This window comes from Labeo rohita, chromosome 13, assembly GCF_022985175.1.
Source record: "Labeo rohita strain BAU-BD-2019 chromosome 13, IGBB_LRoh.1.0, whole genome shotgun sequence".
NCBI lineage: Eukaryota > Metazoa > Chordata > Actinopteri > Cypriniformes > Cyprinidae > Labeo > Labeo rohita.
In genome coordinates, this window is record NC_066881.1 from 14,784,510 (window position 1) to 14,804,909 (window position 20,400).

A 20,400-nucleotide genomic window follows, 5' to 3' on the forward strand; every position below is an offset into this window, starting at 1 on the left:
CAAAAGTTTATCTAACAGCCTGTTTACACTTGGTATTAAGATACAGTTTTGTGGACAACAGTACATGTGACCCTGGACCACAAAACCATTTATAAGTGACATGAGTATATTTGTAGCAATAGCTACAAATTTTTTCTTTTATGGTAAAATAAATAGGATATTAAGTATAGATCATGTTCCATGAAGATATTTAGTAAATTTCCTACAGTAAATATATCATATTACTAATCAGTCTTGATTAGCAATATGTTTTGCTAAGAACTTCATTTGGACAACTTTAAAGGTGATTTTCTCAATTTATTTATTTTTTATTTATTTATTTTTTGCAACCTCAGATTTCAGATTTTCAGGTAGTTGTATCACGGCCAAATATTGTCCTATCCTAACAAACCATACATCAATGAGAACTTTATTTATTCAGCTTTTTAGGTGATGTAAAGTTTTAGTTTAAAAAAAAAAAGTGCCATTATGACTGGTTTTGTGGACCAGGGTCACAAATACAGGTGTCTAAAAACAGGGTCTAAATCGTTGTAAGCTCCAGAGGTAGTCGAAAGATGCTTCTCTTTCGGATTGTTTTGCACTGCAAATGTATTAAAGCTTGCTAGTCAGATGGGATTTAAACTTTGCCAGACAAAAACGTAAGTTTGGTTAGAAGACAGAAAAAATGCAATGTTCTTTTACCAGTCCTGATTGTAACAAAAACCCACAGCGTTTGGCGTAGTTCTGAGGCTATCATAGCAGACTCAGATTATGTCTCCACATAGTTATCCGTTGTCTCCTTTCATGTTTAGAAGTAAATTGCCCCAGCCTATTTCACAATTTTAGATCAGAAAACTCATATACACCCGCCCATAGACCCTCCCCTCAAAGACATCAGGAAAGTGCTCAAAAGAGATGGACTAAAACACTAGATGATAAATGGGATTGTCTTCCCCATCTGTTTCACCTCATCTACTCCCGCTTCTACCAGAACTCCATGTGGCAAATCGTATTTCAGATATTCCTTGCATCATATTATTTATGACTTTTTTTCTCATTTTTATTTTTCTGTGTCTTTCTACAGCAACTAATGCGAGAGCGCCAGCAGATGGCCAGCCGTCCGTTTGCGTCTGTTACCGTGGCACTTGATGCTCCAGAGGAAGAGGAGGAGCTTCTACAGGGCCAGACAGAGGTTGGTACTTTCAATCGTAGGATTGTGGATATGCTATATTTAAAGGGTTAGTTCACCCAAAAATGAAAATTCTGTCATTAATTATCCTCATGTCGTTCTAAACCCATAAGACCTTCATTCATCTTCAGAACACAAATTAAGCTATTTTTGATGAAATCCGAGAGCTTTCTGACCTGCATAGACAGCAACGCAACTACAATGTTCAAGGCCCAAAATGTTAGTAAGGCCATCGTTAAAATAGTCCATGTTAAAATAGTCCATGCGACATGTGACCGGCTCTTGCGTCAGCAGCACCACATGCATGCGTTTTGTTGCTTTCGTGAACACGCAGCGGAGACTAACACGGAAGAGAAGATATTTTTGAATAAAGTTGTTATTTTTGCTTTCTTTTACTGACTATTTTAACGATGTCCTTGCTATCTTTCTGGGCCTTGAACGTGGTAGTACCATTACTGTGTATGCAGGGTCAGAAAGCTCTCGGATTTCATCAAAAATATCTTAATTTGGACCAGTTTTACTAAACAGGGCAAATTAACACGAGAGTGCAATTCCAAAATAGCGTCGATGGGAGGGAAAATTTCTGCGGGTGAATTACTAACAATGCGCAAAGTAAAAAACACAGACGCAACATCTCATTTACATATCGACCAACGCAGTATACCAAGCGCAGCGCAAATTAGCGTAGTCACAAATAAAGAATATAGAAATAATGAATCCACAGTACGTTGAAAAGAACCGGAGGCCAAAAAATGAAGGTTTGCTAGAAGTTTTGATAGACCTGGTATGGCGTGACCCTTAGTTGAGGGTTGCAAGTCGTCTTTTATCTCCTCTAACAAATTAAAAATAACATGGCTTGTTCGGATAATGTGTTCTCATGGCATTCCAAATAAATTAATACATGTAGAAACTGTGGTGCAACAATGATTACAGCCATTTCAGGCACAAAATAGTTTAAAACATGCTTTTTTGGACATGAAATAATGGTGCAAATGCCAGTAATTTGACAAGTGCAAATGTCAGTAAATCGCATTGTGTGATTCATTTGAATACTCTCCTCCCATAAATTTTGCGTCTGAAAGGGAAACTTCTACAAATGCATATTCAATAAGGTCAGGCACAAAAATAACTGTGTCTACGCCTTTTCAGCAATAATTCATCACTGTGCGTCTTTAGTAAAACCTGACGGTACAATTTTAACACCAAAAGGCTGGTGCAAGCTGTTAGTAAAACTGGCCCTTGGTGTTTCGAAGATGAACCAAGGTCTTGTGGGTTTGAAATGACATGAGGGTGAGTGAATTGACAGAATTTTCATTTTTGGGTGAACTGTCCCTTTAAATTAAAGCAATTCTTATAAGCATAAATGAGAACACCCCATCTGAAGCTTAACAAATTCAGCAATTACTCTTTACTATTTACGACCAAATAAAGTGTGAACATATAGCAAAAGTAACAGAAATTCAAAGACAATAGACTTGTGAATACGGTAGGCTGGCAAAAGTTATGAAAAGAGTAGCTATTTGCAACATGCGGAAGTCCAAACCGAAGCTACCTACAGTAGCCAAAGCACAATAAGGCCAATATTTACAAAATAGAGACTTCTGGGATTCTATACTCTGGTCTCATGAGACCAAGTCAATCATTTTGGATCTAACAGCATGTAAAATGCTGTGGAATTGCACAGGGAGGAGTACAGTAAGAAGTGTCTGGTTCCCACTGTGAAGTTTTGTGCTTGTGAAGTTCTTATTTGGGGATGTATGATGCTGAAGGTGTGAAAGAGATGTGTCATGAATTCACACAACATTGTATATGTAATATAAAAACTTGAAACAGAAGATATTACCCTCTCCTTATTCCATGAGATGTTGGGTATTTTTCAAAGTGACAGTTGCTGTATACAGTCTTCCAAAGTGAAAAACCTACAACCTTAACATTTTTGAGCACATCAAGTTGAGCAACACTCTAGATTAAAGATCAGCACAATTTCCAGTGGTTATAAAGGATAGATGGGATGCTTTGTCACAACATTTTACACTTTGTTCCCAAGTCCACAGTTTTCTTGTGAAATTGGGCTACTTTAACACTGTTGCCATGGGTTGTTTTTAGTGTCTGCGAGCTGAAGGGACCCCTATAACGTCATATTTAGCCCCTGAAATACGAATTTACAAGGGGAACCCAAACAAAAAAATGTGTATTTTATCCCCCGAAAGGCGAATTTTAATGTGGGACCCCCTCTAAATGCGGAGTAGCAATTGTGAAAACCTGGCAACCCTGCCAAGAATATACTTAGAAGACATATTAAGTGTTTAATCAATGGTGTGTTCATTTATGCAACCCTTCATTTAAATAAAATTAAATAAAAAACTTATTTATTTTACAGATGTTATTGAAATGTATAATCTTAATTGTTTCCTGTCACAGTGCCTCTTAGTACTTGCAGAACGTGATGTTTCATCACTTAAAGTTATTCCACAATACTTTCTTTAGCCTTCGCCTGTTTTTTTGTAAGACAGTGGAAACCATGAATTTAAAGCTATTTCCTTATTCTGAGGTTGATTAAACAACAGCTGGTGTAACAGTGTCGACTCCATTTGGCATAATTGCATAATATACGGGTGAATATATGCTCGTTAAGCAGCAAGGCCAAAGAGCAGGGCCATCATCACATTTCATGCCTAAGTTGATTGGTAAGCACAGGCTGCGGATGGATGCCTTCACTGGCCCTGAGCAGTTTTTTCACACTGGCCGTTGCAGTTCAAATGGAAATGTTTGCAGTCCAAGTGTTTTCCACAGAGATAAAGATTGCATTTGAGTATTTTCAACTATTTTGCTTTTCACAATGTTAAATTTCTTTGGTACATGTTATAACAAGTTGAAGCGATATGGAAAGATTACACCAGTTCAGAGCATTCAGCTTTACTCTGCTATTTTACCTCATTTGACCTGACTGTTATTGAAGTTGATAGTACGCCAGCTGAATTGATTTGATATATTTTGGATATGCAGTGAGATTTCTTCTTCAAACTGCCCCTGCTAAGAGCATCTTTCACTTGTTTTTTGAAAATGCAGACTATTTCACGAATCTTTTAAATGCCATCTGCAGTCATTGGCCTGAATGAAAAGTCAAACGAATATTTGGCGATCTGTTATTCATTGGATGGCTCCTTTATCTTACGCCGCATACATCTGCATGGCGCGACTGTGTAGGAAGAGCGTGTTGGAAAAGAGCTCTGGGAACATATGCATGGAAATCTGGATGTGCTTTCAAAATACACCCAAGCCTGTTAGACTTTTTTAAATAGTTGCAATATAATTTGAATCATACCAGATTACTGCTAATTGCTGGAATAACATACTGAGTGCTAAGAGTGTGCTAGACCTGCTGTGCTCAATATCTAGACTGAAGTGTGTGAGAAACTTTCATTGACTGAGCTGTCCTCACTGTTACCTCCAGAACTTATCAGGTGCAAACAACATCTGCTGCACCAGACCAACTGTTCCTCCCATGATTTAAAAAAAAAAAAAATATTCAATTAAATAAATATATAAAACTACCATTTAAAGTATTTTGTATTTAATTAATAAATTAAAATGTAGAAATATAAATTAATTTGTTCTTTTTATTATTATTATTTAGGTTAATAGGAATGTTGTATGCACAAATGAGTCCGTTGTTTGATTTAAATTTTAAATCAAAGTGTTAAATTATTTATGGATTTTATGAAAGTGTTCCACAATAGGATCTAACGACAAGCGTGAAATAACAAGCAAGTAAATCACTGGCTACCATTCACTAGCTATTGTAGCAGCCTGTATGACCTTGTTGCATTATAAAACAAGAGGTGAGACATTAGCATAAATCTTCACATCAGCATCCATATAACGTCCATACAATGTAATAAAACTAATGAAGCCACAGCCCAGAGCACCTGCACTACGCCGAAAGCATATCTCGCTTTTTGTTTGGACTGATCGATCACTGTCCAGTGTTTTTGTAATGCTGGGAGAAGTGAATCAATTTCATATGTAATGTTTTAATGTGCTGTATTTACCTCCAGTGGGTGGTGTTGAGATAAAGACTATTTATGACAGCTGCCTGACTGCGGAAAAGCGACTATGATTCACATGCACAAACGCACGTACGCATTCACAGGCTTTAAAACATTAAAGCTGCAGGCAGGAACTTTTTTAAAAGTACAGCACCATTCAAAATTCAGTACGGTTTATGTTCTTGAAAGAAATCTGTTATGCTCAAAAAGGCTTCATTTGTTCGTTTATTTATTGTATTAGTTTTGAGTAAAATAACTTTTATATTTTAATATTTCACATGCAATTTATTAATTTTCAGCATCATTACTCCAGTGTTCAGTGTCACATGATTCTTAAGAAATCATTCTAATATGCTGATTTCATGCTTAAGAAACATTTGTTATTATTATCAATGTGGAAAGCGGTTTAGCTTTGTATGTTTTTGTGAAAACTTCAATCAGGATTTCAGGATTCTTTGATTAATAGAAAGTTTAAAAGACCGAATGTATTTCTATAATGACAACTCTCAGAAGATTTTAGCTTGGTAATGGATATGACGATGTCAATGTATTTGGTCTTGGCTGAATAGATCTGCTACGCTGCTTTCAGTTATTGCTGTTGTTGTAGATTATTGCTGCTGCTGCAAAGCAAGTACAGGAACTTGCTACTGCCAATACATATGCCGATACGGTGCTGTGAGTATTTAAGACATACTGCTGCTACACGAATAGCATATATAATAACCTGTACACCTGTACAGAAAAATAATTCATTGGATGAGCTCAATTTAATTGAGGGCAGGATTTCCATCCAATAAATATGTGTAACCCCAACTCATAAGAAACAAATTCATGCAATGAAATGTTATTAGGTTGGGCCAACTCAATTTGATCAAATATAGTTTCAATGAAATTGATGCATTTATGAAGTGATTATTTTATGCTCAAACTAAAACATGATAAACTGGTAAACAAATAACTTGGCAGTCAACTTGTCAGGCATTAGCCATAAGATGGCTTTGTTATATTCATGGCATGCCCAAAGTAGTTGTTTATTTTATTATTAAAACAACTTTAACTCATGCTAGCAGGTCCTCAACCCAAGCACATGCTCTACACTTTACCACAATGGTAACCCTCAAAAACACTAACATACCAGAAACTGTTTTAAATACAAACATAGAAGAACATTAAACATTAACAAATCTCCCAATTTTATCATATTAATAAAAAATGCATAAAATAACATTTTATTTCAACATTTACTCTCCTTATCGAACCATGTGCAAAGCATGATGGGAAGGGAAAATCGACTTCCTAGTTACACAAGTAAAATAATTAATGTACTCTCAACTCAAATTAATTAAGTAAAGTGGTTGTTAAAAATTGTGTTGGATTAACTTAATTTACTTAAGTAAATTGAACAAGCATCAGATGTTATTTTTGGCTTCTTAATTGAAACATGTTATTTCAAAATCAAAATATTGAGTTGAAACAAAACACAACTGATTCAAGTCCGTTTGACACAATGCAATTGTTTAAATGGGAAACCTAACACAATGGTGTTAAATGAAAATTATTATTTTAAATAAACTGAACAGTGTTGTAGAATCATTTTTTTTTTTTGAGTGTAGCAGATCTATACAGGTGGAGCTGGGGAGGTGGAGGGTTTCAGAGTAACTGTGAATACGTGCTGCAAAATGCTCTAGTGAATGCTAACCAGACATATATTTGTAGAACAGCAAGTTCATTTGCTGAATATGCAATGTGAACCAATAATCTTGTGCCAAGTAGTTTAGCGCTGTGAATATCATCGGTTTGCATTAACTACCTGTCTGCGCCATCTGGAGTTTCATGACAGAACTTGACATTTATATGAAATATAAATATTTTGTAACATTATAAATGTCTTTACTCACATTTTTGATAAATGTATCCTTGCTGAAAGTAATAATTTCTTTAAAAATTGTAAACAGTAGTGTATATAGACAGCATATGAACTGCAGCAAACACTGAAAAAGTAATTGAAACATGCAGATAAAGCAAAATAACTGCTGACTATAAATATAATTAATTAAACACATTTAATTTAAAATTAACTTTTTATGTGTGTTATGCATGTAAGTTCTTATTAGGGTATCATGCCAAGAATGATGCCCTAGTCCTGACAGGCTAACACCACACTCTATTAAAATCAATAAATCTTTCGGTCATTTATGAGGTTCCGTCTCTGTTAGGAATAGGATGCTGCCATAGAAGACAGTTAATGTAGGTAGTTCATAAAGTCCATGCCAGTAGGTGTCAACATACAGACCATGAGGACTGGGACAAAGAAACGCCAGCCAGAACTTAAGTGCACCTTAAATTTTCTTTAAAGCATCTAAAGCAAGGACACATACAGTGCTACAGGCCATGCTAGTTTCTGCACATCAGCATTCTGTATATTCACTCTGTGATTGTAAAATGATGCTCTGTTAGGTTTAGGTGTTGTTAGTTTTTTTTTAGACTCTAAAGTTTTAAGATGGAAAGACAGCTATTGATTTCTCTTTTACTGTTCTATCCCTACACTGTTTTATCCCTACAATTTAAAAAAATATATTTCTGATGCTGCTTTAAAGGAGATGGAAATCTGATTATTTTTCCATGTTTAAGTGCTATAATCAGGCCCCTGGTGCATCTACCAACCAGAAAATGTGAAAAAGGACAACCCAGTAACTTTGTTTTGGTAAGCCTTTCTCTGCCAAAAACAAGCTTCTCAGATTTCGCTCCCCCTGTGATGTAGAAAAGGGGTCTTATTATAATATTACCACTTCTTAATCTGCATGTTTTCACCCATGGCATCGTCATTTAGTTTACGCAAGCGGCAACGGTGTACCAGTTCTAACGTCATGGCAAAAGTTTGAGCAAAGCATGCTAACTGTTCTGTCTTTGGCTGCACTAACGAGCACAGAACACTTATTTAGAGTCCCAGACTGAAAGGAGACAATTTATTGATTTATTTACTTATATTACGGTGCTGCAACACAGATCTAATATAAACATGCGATTTCTTTCCCAGCTGTTTACCTTCACAGACATAATCAACTGTTTTTGTAACTCATTTGTGTTTTTAACATAAACTTGTGTGTATTTGACAGTTCAAGCGCAATGCGACATGAAAGAGAATTTAATTTAGCACTCACATGCCATGTGACAGCTGCTTGCTGTGCATGTGCTTCAGATGTGTGCGCTCAGAAAATCATATATCAGTTGTTTAAGCAAATATGGCTTTAAAACTCATGATTTCTGCATGATAGACATGATAATCAAAACTGAACAGATGTTTTTTGGCAGAATATCTGAGGTACAACCTGTAGAGGCATAGCTCTATTCTGGAAAAAGGGGCGGGGAGCAGCTGCTCATTTGCATTTAAAGAGACATGCATGAAAACAGTGTGTTTCTGCTTCCACTCAAAATGGGCATTTTCAAAATTATATAATAAGTGATTCATGGGGTATTTTGAGCTGAAACTTCACAGACACATTCTGGGGACTTATATTACATATTGTCAAAAGAGGCATAATAGGTCTCCTTTAATATTAGTCCATTCCTTGAGATAACACGTCTCTCTCTCTCTTTCTGCTAGGCATCAGTTGCTCGCTGTACTCTGGCCAAATGTGCTGTTGATATTAGCAAGCTGAGAGTGGTGGGAGCGATCAGGGAGATGACAACAGTAGTCCACAGAGCAGGGACCCAAACATCTGTTCTGTGAGCTGTCTGTCTCTGGACTGCTCTTATCAAAACAATCTCAGCTGTTCAAATACACAGCGGCATCAGTGCCAACTCTCATGAGCAAAAAAAAAAAACACTTGTCCCTGTTCTCCTCTCTATTTCTGCCTGTCATGTCTTGCTCATCAGCAGACAGCGGTGGATGACATTAAAGGGCGCTGACGTTCTCTACACAGTTTCTCTCATCCTCCCAGCAGGCAGATCTTAAGTCTTTAGTTAATTCAGAATACAGAGAAATCTTAGGGCCACGTAATGTTTCAGGAGTGACAATAGCATTTAAATACGGTGATTCACTTATTTTATCATTTTGTGTGTGTATACAACAAAACTCACTCTCTGAATTTTTCGGGGTTTTAAATGGATAGTTCACCCAAAAATGAAAATTCTGTCATTAATTACTCACCCTCATTTCGTTCTAAACCCGTAAACATCTTCAGAACAAATTAGGATATTTTTGATAAAATCCGAGAGCTTTCTGACCCTACATAGACAGCAATGCAACTGGGACGTTCAAGGCCCGGAAAGGTAGTAACGACATCAATACAATAATCTATGTGACATCAGTGGTTCATCCGTAATGTTACGAAGCTACGAGAATACTTTTTGTGCACAAAGAAAACACTTTGACCATTTACACTTTGACTGCATCCCATTTTCAAAACATTGTTTGTTTGAGCGGTTTGACAGTAGGCGGTTAGTCAATAGGCACACAGAAGCAGCACATTTCACCTTGAAGCAGCCGTAAAATCTATGATATCAGCAGACATGGGGAGGTTCATCTGTTTGGGCTTTTCATCTCATCTTTCACAGGTTTTGGACACTTTAATCAAAGCTAGTCCTATGCAGTGCTTCGAGCAAGCTCAACATAATACTTACCTCTGCGGTTCTAATGTGTGTCTTGTCAGAGTGCTGATTTCTGTCACCTCTCATCTCTGTCCAAAACACCTCCTAGATCGATGATCCGTGAATGGTTTTTATGAGCCGTTCATAAATCCTACAGCAGCCCCAGAGCGCAACCACGCTCTCAGCGACACTGAGTACAAGTAGCGATTTCACTCTTCTGAAGTCAGTGGGAATTGTGCATTGCTATATTTAACAGTGTACTTTTATTGTCCTTGGAATGACCCACAGTGAAACCCACGCATTGCATTTCCTTGATCAAATCTGGCATTGGTCTTCTGAACTAAATTAGACAACTTAATGTGCCTTTTGACCTATAGTTAATTCTTGACTACATCACTTAACCCTTATTTCTAGGTTAGCAAATGTCAATTTCCTAATAGACTTAACCAAAACTTAACTGATCCTTAACCTGAACCTTGACCTTAGTCATTTGTGGTCCCTTGAGGTCGAAGTGCCCTTGGAGGACATTTCACCTCCATCTGGATTCTTCTCAATCAAGCTCAATATTGGTGTCAGAAGGCAATGCACTATAAAGTGCACACACAGATCACGGTCTAGTATCCATATTTGCAGCTTCTTGTCTTCATTCTCTTCCCTGTTTCCACTCAGCAGTTTTGCTGCTCTGAGAGATATTTGACGTCTCATGTTTAGCTGATCCTGCATGTTACTGTAAAACAGACATTTCTCTGCTGCACAAGCCAGATAGATCCAAACCAGATGCACTCTTGGGCTACAAAAGACTGACAGGTGAAACTGAATAGCCTCTCAGTCTGTTGTCCCTCTGGCACAGCAGGTTAACAAGTCAACATATGCTTGTACAAGGTGATGGAAGATTGTATTTCACATTAATGCCAAGGAAAAGAGGATGTTGATAGAATGTTTGTGAACATAAACATATACAGATGTTCTATACCTGGGTTGTACAGTGCCTTGCAAAAATATACATACCCCTTTATTTTTTCACATTTTATGTTGCTGCCTTATGTTAAACTGCTTTAAATTACTTTTTTTCCCCACGATTCTACAATCTATACACCATAATGGCAGAGCAAAAAAACGTTTTTTTTTTACCATGCAAATTTATTAACAATTAAAAAAAACTGAAATGATTCTATTGCATAAGTATTCATACCCTTATCTGAGACAGTTGAAATTTAGCTCAGGAGAGGTGAGAGGAAGAATGGCAGATAATTGCCAAATGCTGATGTGCAAAGCTTGTTGCATCATACCCAAAAACACTTGAGGCTGTAAGGGTGCTTCAGATAAGTACCGAGTTAAGGGTATGAATACTTATGCAGTGTACTTATTTCTTTCTTTTTTTTTTTTTATTATGACATTTCTGTTTTTGCTTTGTCATAATGGTGAAAAAAAATGAAGGGGTATGAATAGTTTTGCAAGGCATTGTATATGTCATTTGTATAGTTTTGTAAAGCTATAGGAGGTCACACTGAAATAACATTAAATTCAATGCACTAATTGAATTTAAATATTTTCCTGCAGGCAAGAATTCCCATCAGTGTTTGATCTTGGTTACTGACAAGGTTTCTCCATCAGTACTGTACATTGCAGTCAAAGTTTCATTGGCTTTTCAGCCAATATTAGTTAAAGAGAGTCTGGGAAAGAGCCATTAGCCGATGGGCCTGGTTCAATAGTGTTGTAGTCCAGGGGTCATAAACCTTTCATCAATCAATCCATTAGCAGTCTAATATCACTCTGTGTTTTGACTCTACCTGAGCTTTCTTTGCCCAGAAAAGATAAGAGTGGATCTCATAGTCCTCTCATGAAGGCTTGATTGGTCAGTGTGGGTAATTACTATGTGGACACATGCTGTTGATGGACGTGATATACAGTGCAGCATGTTTATTCTGCACAGATAAGAGACAGCGCACAGGGTTCGTCTTTGTGTTAAATGAGGGAAAACAATAAATGGTATTCAGGTGAAACTCTAGTTAAAATGTTTTTGGGTCATTAAGTTTTGTGATTTCCATGATGACTGATAAGTAATGTCTATATTAAAATAAAACAACTGGGACATTAGTGTATTCAAAACAACTTTAGTTGACAGACACATGCACTCACTTTATTTGTGAGTGTCTATCTGAAGCAAATGGAGTTTATTCACAAATGTGTGCATTTTATTATGTGTGCCCATTTCTATCTATCTACCCATGTATAACTCGCAATTTTTTCTCAGAGTTTATATATAAAATAGTTTATACAGTGTATATAATTTATAACATGAAATTGTGAGATTAATTCAGAATTGTGAGATATAAATTTGCAATTCTGAGAACATATCAGTTTTTTTTTTTTCAGTCTTTTCTTTCCTTAGAATTGGACTGTAACTCACAATTGCCTTTTTCTATCTCAAAAGTCAGAACTGGGAGTTTGTATCTTGCGATTTTGACTTTATTTCTCGCAATTGTGAGGTTATATCCTGATATTATGACTTTCTAACTCACAATTGCAAGTTTACATCTCAAAATTCTGAGAAAAAAAGTCAGAATTGCAAAAAAAAAAAGTCAGAATCGTGAGTTTTTATCTTGCGATTCTGACTTTATTTCTCGCAATTGCAAGGTTATAGCCCGTTATTCTGACTTTATATCTCATAATTGTGACACTTTTATATCATGCAAATCTGAGAAAAAAAGTAAGAATTGTGAGATACAAACTCTTTATTTCTTGCATTCTGACTTTATCATTATATAAAGTCTATATTCTGACTCTATAATTCACAACTGCGAGTTTATATCACTCAGTTCTGACTTTATAACTCACAATTGTGACTTTATATTATGCAATTCTCAGAAAAAATGTCAGAATTGCGAGTTTGTATCTCACAATTAATTAATATTGTGAAGTTTTGTAAAGTTGATATGCTCTCTTGACCGCTCAAGACAAATTTCTCCTTATGGAGACAATTAAGGATGAATTTTAGGACTACTAACTTTAAAACTTGCAATTACGAGTTTGTATCTCCCAGTTCTGAGAAAAAAGTCTGACCCTGCATGTTCTGAGAAAATTTTTTAAAATAAATGTATTGTAACTAAAATTGATTGCCTTAGTTCAAGCAGCGTGTGCACCAATCATCTTCTCCTCTTTACTAGTTAAAGCATGAAATAAACATGAACATCAGAAGGTACCTTGTTTTAACTGTGGAAAGATGTCAGTACACACCATTTTTCGAGTTTAAGTCCACCAACGCTATTCTTCTGTTCCTCTGTCTGGGTTGTTTGTCGGACAAAATGCCAGATTCAGTGTTGTCGCCTGTCATTCAAACTCCTGTCGAAAAGCCATTTGATTTATGTGAATAACATTGAATTAAAACCAGTTTGGTTCTATTTCTGGTCGTTAAATGGAACTTCAACCTGCTTAATCTGGGAAAAAGGGGAAAGTGCAATTCCTAAGGAAGTCAATCTCAAGCACCATTAGTCCACTAAACTTTCAGAGCAGTATGCTAAATTTAAGGGTGATTTGAATCACTAATCTTTAAAAATAGCCCTTCTATGCTTCTATTATCAAGAATAACTGCATATAGTTTAGATTTATGGAAATAAAATCATTTTTATGTATTGACTGATTGTCATAACTGTTCACCTGGTGGTAGTTGTAGACTAATAAATTGAATTTATATTAATGTCATCATAAGATACCTTATTTCTAAGCAAATGTACTGTTAGTACATTTCACACGCTTTTCATCTGGCTGACCTGAATTGACGCCTCCATCATTTTTCAGCGACGTACTGCTGTTGGAAAAAGGCTGTGATTCCTGTCTGCCCTAGAGATTAGTAATGCTTAAGAGTTAAACCCTCGTTTGTCAAGGAGATTCAGAGTCTTAGGTCAAAACCCCTGAAGGGGCCTGTCAGGAAAAATGCTTTCATCCAAAATGCTACTGCTCATCAAGAATGTCTTTGCAAATCCTGATTGCTTCTTTCTTAGCTTCTAAAGATCAAAAGGTCTCCAAAAAAGAAAGAGAAATCTTTGATTCTTAAGAATATTCTTAAAATTCTTAAAGGTGTTAAAGTTCTCCAGGAGCGCTGTTACAATATACTGCAATATACTTGTATGGATTTGACAGATGCTTTCATCCAAACAACTTAGTTTGCATTCATGATTAATATTGATATTATAAATGGTATACAAATTAAATGGACATTTATTGGTTACTTTCAAGACTTAATTTTAATACCCATGCATGCATGTTGTTTATGCTAACACAGAAGTGTGAAAGAGATAAAGATAATATGAAAGGAAGAGAGATTAAAAGAGAAAGAGTGAAAGCAAATAAAGAGTGAAGACATGCCAGTTTGCTGTATCTTCTAGAGACAGAGGCACTTTACACATAACTGTGATAAAGGCTCCTTGACAGGCTTTAATCTGTGCTCAAATATGTTGTTTTGCAAAGCTTTATTTTTGCCTAGACTGTAAGTAATTACGTTGTTCATCAACAACAGATGTCTTCGTGGCAGACGACACGGCCCTGGGTTGAATTTGCATCATCTTCCATAACTGGCACAGGGCATTCATATGTTGTAGCAGGTTTAGGCGGCAGTTGGTTTCGCACCCGTAACTTTCTGCATGGGTGAATTTAATTTCTTTCAGCACTTCCTTAAACTGCCTCTGCCTCTCCATTAAGAGTTTCTCTTATTTCCTAATGACAGCTGTGTTCCTTCGCTCCCTTCGTGTTTTTAATCAATAGCTTCATTCTCACCGAGAACCAAAAAAATCAATATTGGATTTGGAGCAAACAGTTTCTGAAATGATGGGCCGTGTAATGTTTCATGCTTGTTTTTCTTCCGCACTTGTGAGCCGCCCATGTCCGAGACTCTGAAAATACATTCATCTTCCCTGTTAATAGCGGGAGAGGGAGTGAAGGACACACTCCACCTTTTGTTGTGGAGGGTAGAAGTCGTGGCTTTTGCCGAGCATTAGGGAGATGATTAATTTGTTGTTCGCGTAGACCGTAGGGCTGCCTCTCTACCCCAGAGCGGTAATAGGATCGTACACTTACTCTCCTTCCGTCTCTCCGTTTCCCTCTCTGCAATTAAAATGGAAATTTGGCAATGGGCCTCGGTGGCAGGACGGTCCTTTTTTATGCCCAGGAACTGGCTAATGAATCTGTCTGTGGAGCTCCACATAACCAACACAATGAGCTCCCATAAGACTTTGTGCTGTGCGCTAGCGGAGGCCTGGAGCATGCTGAGAGGAATGTTGCGGGCCGAATGTGACTGAAGTGGAGAGGCAAACTCCCTACAGTTATATATGTTTTTCAAGCAGTAATTCAAGTGCAGTCACAGTCTGTCTTTTGTGTTCTCTCTCTGGGAACGTTCACACATACTGCTGTCATTTCTGGTTTAGAGTGCTGAATATGGTTATATTCACATACGGTTTGCTTATACACATCAAGACAGCTGCGTTCTATAATAGTGATGAGTCGCTGTGGTCGAGCTGTCATCCTACAATTGTTTTCCTATACTTTTTTTTGTTGTGATATCTTTTTTTTTAAAGCTGTGCTTTAGCTGATAGATATGGGAAAATACATAATTGAGGGCTTCTGTGAAAAGACAGTTTGCCCTAAATTACATTTCCGTAACTTTGTTCACCCCCATGTCATTTCAAACTATATGACTTACTCTTTTCTGTGGAACACAATGGAAGTCTGCATACAATGGATGTCAGTGGGTTTCGGTCTTGTTTTGAACCCCAGTGGTGTTCATTCTATAGACCAAAAAAACTGTAGTTGAAACATCCTTCAAGTTATCTTTTTTGTGTTTGTTGTAGATGATAGAACTTTCATTTTTGGTGAACTATCCCTACAATTGATTAGCTGATTGATTCAGACACCCCAATGACTAGTTGATTTTGAAATGTAGTATTGCATATTTTTCTTATTCTGTAATTGATGTGACCCTTTTTGAGGATAAAACAAAATTTGAGGGCAGTCGGTGTCTCTTTCATCTTAAGACTATTTTTGGAAAATCTTTTCAGTTTGTGAACTGGCTCTGCATTGTTACTCAGTATTCAAGAGCCAAAACTTGTTTGCAGTTATTTTTAATGTTTGGCAGTGAAACAAATCGGATTCAAAGTTTACTAACTCCATATTTCCTTTCAAACTTAATTAACAGAGTTTCTAGTAACTCTTCATTGGAGAAACACAAAATGAGGCTGATTTTGAGTTCAGCAAAAACAGAGAGCTCTATCTATTGCAAGGTAAATGCAGTGATTCTCAACCGGTTTTGCTTCAGGATGGTCAAAGTGTGTGTGTGTGTGTGTGTGTGTGTGTGTTTGTTTTGTAGGCAGTATTGCAAATATTTTATTATAGACATTTTTCCTGGACGCAGAAGTCATGTCTGACTCTTAACTGGAAGGGTGCTTTGCATTTCCGGTCTCCAGTGTTTCTAGTCAAATTAGCATATATTCCGAGCTGATGATCTAATTTTAAACCTATTAAAATGTTTTTAAAAAGCACATGGCTCCATAGCGCCATCACTTTGCAATGTCGCAATGACCTGATGTCAGTGCCTCACTCCTCAAAGTTAAATGAGTGTGTAAATGACACGATGCTGCTGCCGTTTGCTACATTAAAAACAAATGGGCTCTATTTGAATGGGTTCCTATAGAGCCCAGTAATAAAGAACAGCTTCAAACATGGCTCAACCAATCAGATTCAAGGACTGGAACAGTCCGTTTTATAATAAAGCAATAAGCCCCGTGAAGCCATGGTTTACAGTGAATTTATAACAGCTAGGGGGGTTTTAGGCACTCCACTTCGGGTCATGCCTAATAACGCGATTGTTCCAGTCCTTCACTCTGATTGTTTGAGCTGCGTTTGAACATACACCTTTGTTTACATCTGTGTGTTGCTTACCAGCAACTATGTTTCAGCCACAACTGTTTCTGAGGAACTACATTGTTTGAAGAAAGAATGATGTTTGTATTAATATCATTACTCTTTATTTGCTCTGTTTTATTTTGTAAAACCTTACTAAGTATATGGAATAACCATTTTATATATGCAACAAGCCCCAAGAAGCCGTGGTTTACAGTGAATTTATAAAAGCTAAGGGGTTTTTGCGTTGTGCCTAATAACGGCCCTTAGCTGTTATAAATTCACTGTAAACGACGGATTCTTGGGGCTTATTGATTTATTATCATAGTATTTTTTATTTTTTTATTTTTTTGTATTTTATCATAGTACTTTTTTCTGCTAAAAACATTCAAAAAAGCAAAAAATAATCTATATATGTATATATATAGTCAATGACAAAATTGCAGAACAATATACAGGTACAAACTCCTGATTTTTTATTATTATTACTTTTAACTACCAGCTTTAAAGTAAACATATTTCCGACCTTTAAGCATGTTAGAAAATAAAAAAAATACTATGATATATAATATATGATTTTGTCAGTGTAAAAAAAAAGAAAAAAAAACTGAAAATTCTACTTCAGCTTTACAATTAATTATACAGAAATGGCAAGTAACACTGAATTAAATATGAACAACATTTCTTTTTAAATATACTAATAATCTTTGTTTTACAATTATGAAAAACATTGGTGTAAAGAATATTGGTAACAATTTACATTAATATTTCAGGTAGCATGCTGAATGGTTGGAAATTTGTTTACTTCAAAGGTATTAAGTTAAAACAAATAAATAATAATTATAATAAATGAAACAGGAGTTTGTTCTTGTATTGTTTGACAGTTTTGTTATTGACTCGCTACATGTTTTTACATTTGTTATAAGTTAACAGACCGTTAAATTGCTTTAAATTAACAAAAATAAACAAATAAATACTTGCAGTATTTGCCAGACTTACCCAAGTTTATTCTGTCGTATCTTAATTAAAAAGTTTTGCAAAATCTGGAAGTGATCAGAGTTGTTTCTTAAAGTTGGCAACATATTTCTGTAAATATTTATTGCTTATTGCATCTTGACCAAACAGTCAACAAATGGGATCCTCTAGTTTCTCTCATGATTGTAGAAAGCCATTTTTGTAATCAATTAAACAAGCTTTTAATTCTTTGCAGAATAAACTGCAAAATGCATCAGATTTTATGTGCAGTGCTACGCATGTCTGATTTATAGAGCAGTTTGCAGCTCTAAATTAGTGACAGAAATTACCAGGCAGGAAAACGTAGTGAGAAAAAAGGTAATAAACCATTCAAAGCTTAAGCTAAAGAGGCCCATCTATAGTGCTTATTGAGATGAATGGAGATCCCAAACAGGTAGCTTCCTCCAGGTAGACCACCTTCATAAGAACAGGCTGAGATCCAGCACTCAGTGCAGGAATGCACAGCCACAAGGCAACTAGAAGCACAAGAGCTAGCCCAACTGCAGCTCACAGGCTGAAAATGAAAGACACCCGGCGAGAGTGTTTCTGACACGCTTCGGATAACCTGCCAGCCACCCCGCATCCCTCTATTTTATTTAATCTCCTTTTCTCTCCCCTCTCTCTCACGTTCACTGTCTCTCCCCATCTTTCTCTTTCAGCATCTCTTTCTCACACTCTCTTCATCTCCCCCTCGACCAGCAGATGGCCTGTTTGCCTTTTTGTCTTCCTCTCAACTCCAATCATTTCCAGCATTTTTGCTCTCTGTCAGGCCAGCTCAGCACAAGCAGACACACACACACTCACGCTAATGCGTTTCCCATGGTACTGACAGGTGTATGAGTAAGTGTGCATGGCGCCGTAAGGCAAACATGACAGGCTGGTGTGGAGTCTGCTCGGTTTTATAACATTCCTGATGCGCAGACTGAAACATAACACAGACCTGAACTCAGGAGCTGTTAAACTTTCTTACATGCTGCTCAGAGGTCTTTTAGTCTACTTCGAGACACAACCTATGCCTGATGGATTTCTACAATATATTATTTAAATGTGTGCATTTAGTGGTGGCATGTTTGAACAATTAAATTACTGTATGTATATAGTAATTATGCTGATGTCGGCCCCACCACTGCCATTCAAAAGTTTGGGATCAGTACGTTTTTTAATGCTTTTTAAAGAAGTCTCTTATGCTCATCAATGTTCCATTTATTTAGATGAAAAATACAGAAAAAAAAACAGTAATATTATGAAATATTTAGCAATTTCTATTTTAATATACTTTAAAATATAATTTCTGTGATACAAAGCTAAATTTTCATCAGTCATCACTCCAGTCTTCAGTATCACACGATATTTCAGAAATCATTCTAATATGCTACATTTATTATCAGTGTTGGAAACAATTGAGCTGCCTAATATTTTCTTGGAATCTGTGATTCTTTTTTCAAGATTCTTTGATGAATAAAATGTTAAATAGAACAGCATTTATTTAAAATAGAAATCTTGCCCAACAATATAGGTCTTTGCTATCACTTTTTGTCAATTAAACACATCCTTACTGAACAAAAGTATTAATTTCTTAAAAAGAAAGAAAAAAAATTACTGACTTCAAAGTTTTGAACAGTTGAGGTCAACATTTTACTTCCCCCTTTTAGAATCATTAAAAATGTCAATTATTTTACCAAAATAAGAGGGATCATACAAAACGCATGTTGTTTATTTACTGACTTTAGATATTTCACATAAAAGGTGTTTACATGTAGTCCACAAGAGAAAATAATAGTTGAATTTATAAAAATGACCCTGTTCAAATGTTTGCATCGCCTTCTTCTTCTTCTTTGGTCCCTAGGTGGCGGTCGGCGGGGGGGGGAGCAGCCAATACGCTGCTGTGGGTGCCGCAGGGGTACCGATTTCACCAACGATTTTCTTCCAAGCCTGGCGTATCTCGTCGTTGCTAATGCGGTCGCACAAGGAGACTTGGAGGATTTGTCGCAGGCATCGCATTTGAAATACCTCGAGCTTGTTGAGGTCATGCTTGAGAATGACCCAGGCTTCAGATCCATAGAGGAGAATTGAGAGCATCATCGATCGATACAGGCGGATCTTCGTGGAAAGGGTGACGTTGGATTTCCTCCAGACGCACCGTCGGAGGGAGGCGAAAGCAGCCGTCGCTTGTCCGATTCTTGAGTGAATGTCCGCCGTCGCTGCAATTTTCTTCTCTTGGATCAATGAGCTGAGGTACTTAAATTTTTGCACTTGTTCCAGCTGCACATCTTCAAGATATACAGCTGCTGGTGATCCATCGGTTGTCATGACCTTAGTCTTTTCGGCACTGATCTTGAGGCCATAGGGTCGAGCGTGGCGGGCGATGTCATAGAGGATGTCCGTGGCTTCGGCATCATCGTGCGCGAAGATGGCGCTGTCGTCGGCGAACATGAGGTCAGTTACGAATTGGTCATCGGCGAATTGAACCCCGTGGCAACCATCGAATGCTCTGCGCAGGCGGATTTGAAGTCGATAAAGGCAATCACTGTTCGCTGTCCATATCGGATATACCGCTCGACCAATTGCCGGAGGGCGAAGATGTGATCGCAACATCCACGCCCTGGTCGGAATCAAGCTTGTTCTTCTCGGCTCGTCTGTTCGCGGTGCTTTAGGAGTCGCGACTGCAGGATTTTCATGAAGACTTTG

At 36.9% G+C, this 20,400-nt stretch overlaps 1 protein-coding gene across 2 annotated transcripts in view; it reads left to right on the forward strand.

The window, feature by feature from the left end:
• Positions 1-20,400, forward strand: part of atrnl1a (attractin-like 1a) — a 318,119-nt gene that overhangs the window by 263,681 nt on the left and 34,038 nt on the right. For both annotated transcript variants that reach the window (XM_051126138.1, XM_051126139.1), the window contains exon 28: positions 1,064-1,171. In XM_051126138.1, coding sequence (XP_050982095.1) covers positions 1,064-1,171 — 108 coding nt within the window. The remainder of the gene's footprint in view (positions 1-1,063; positions 1,172-20,400) is intronic.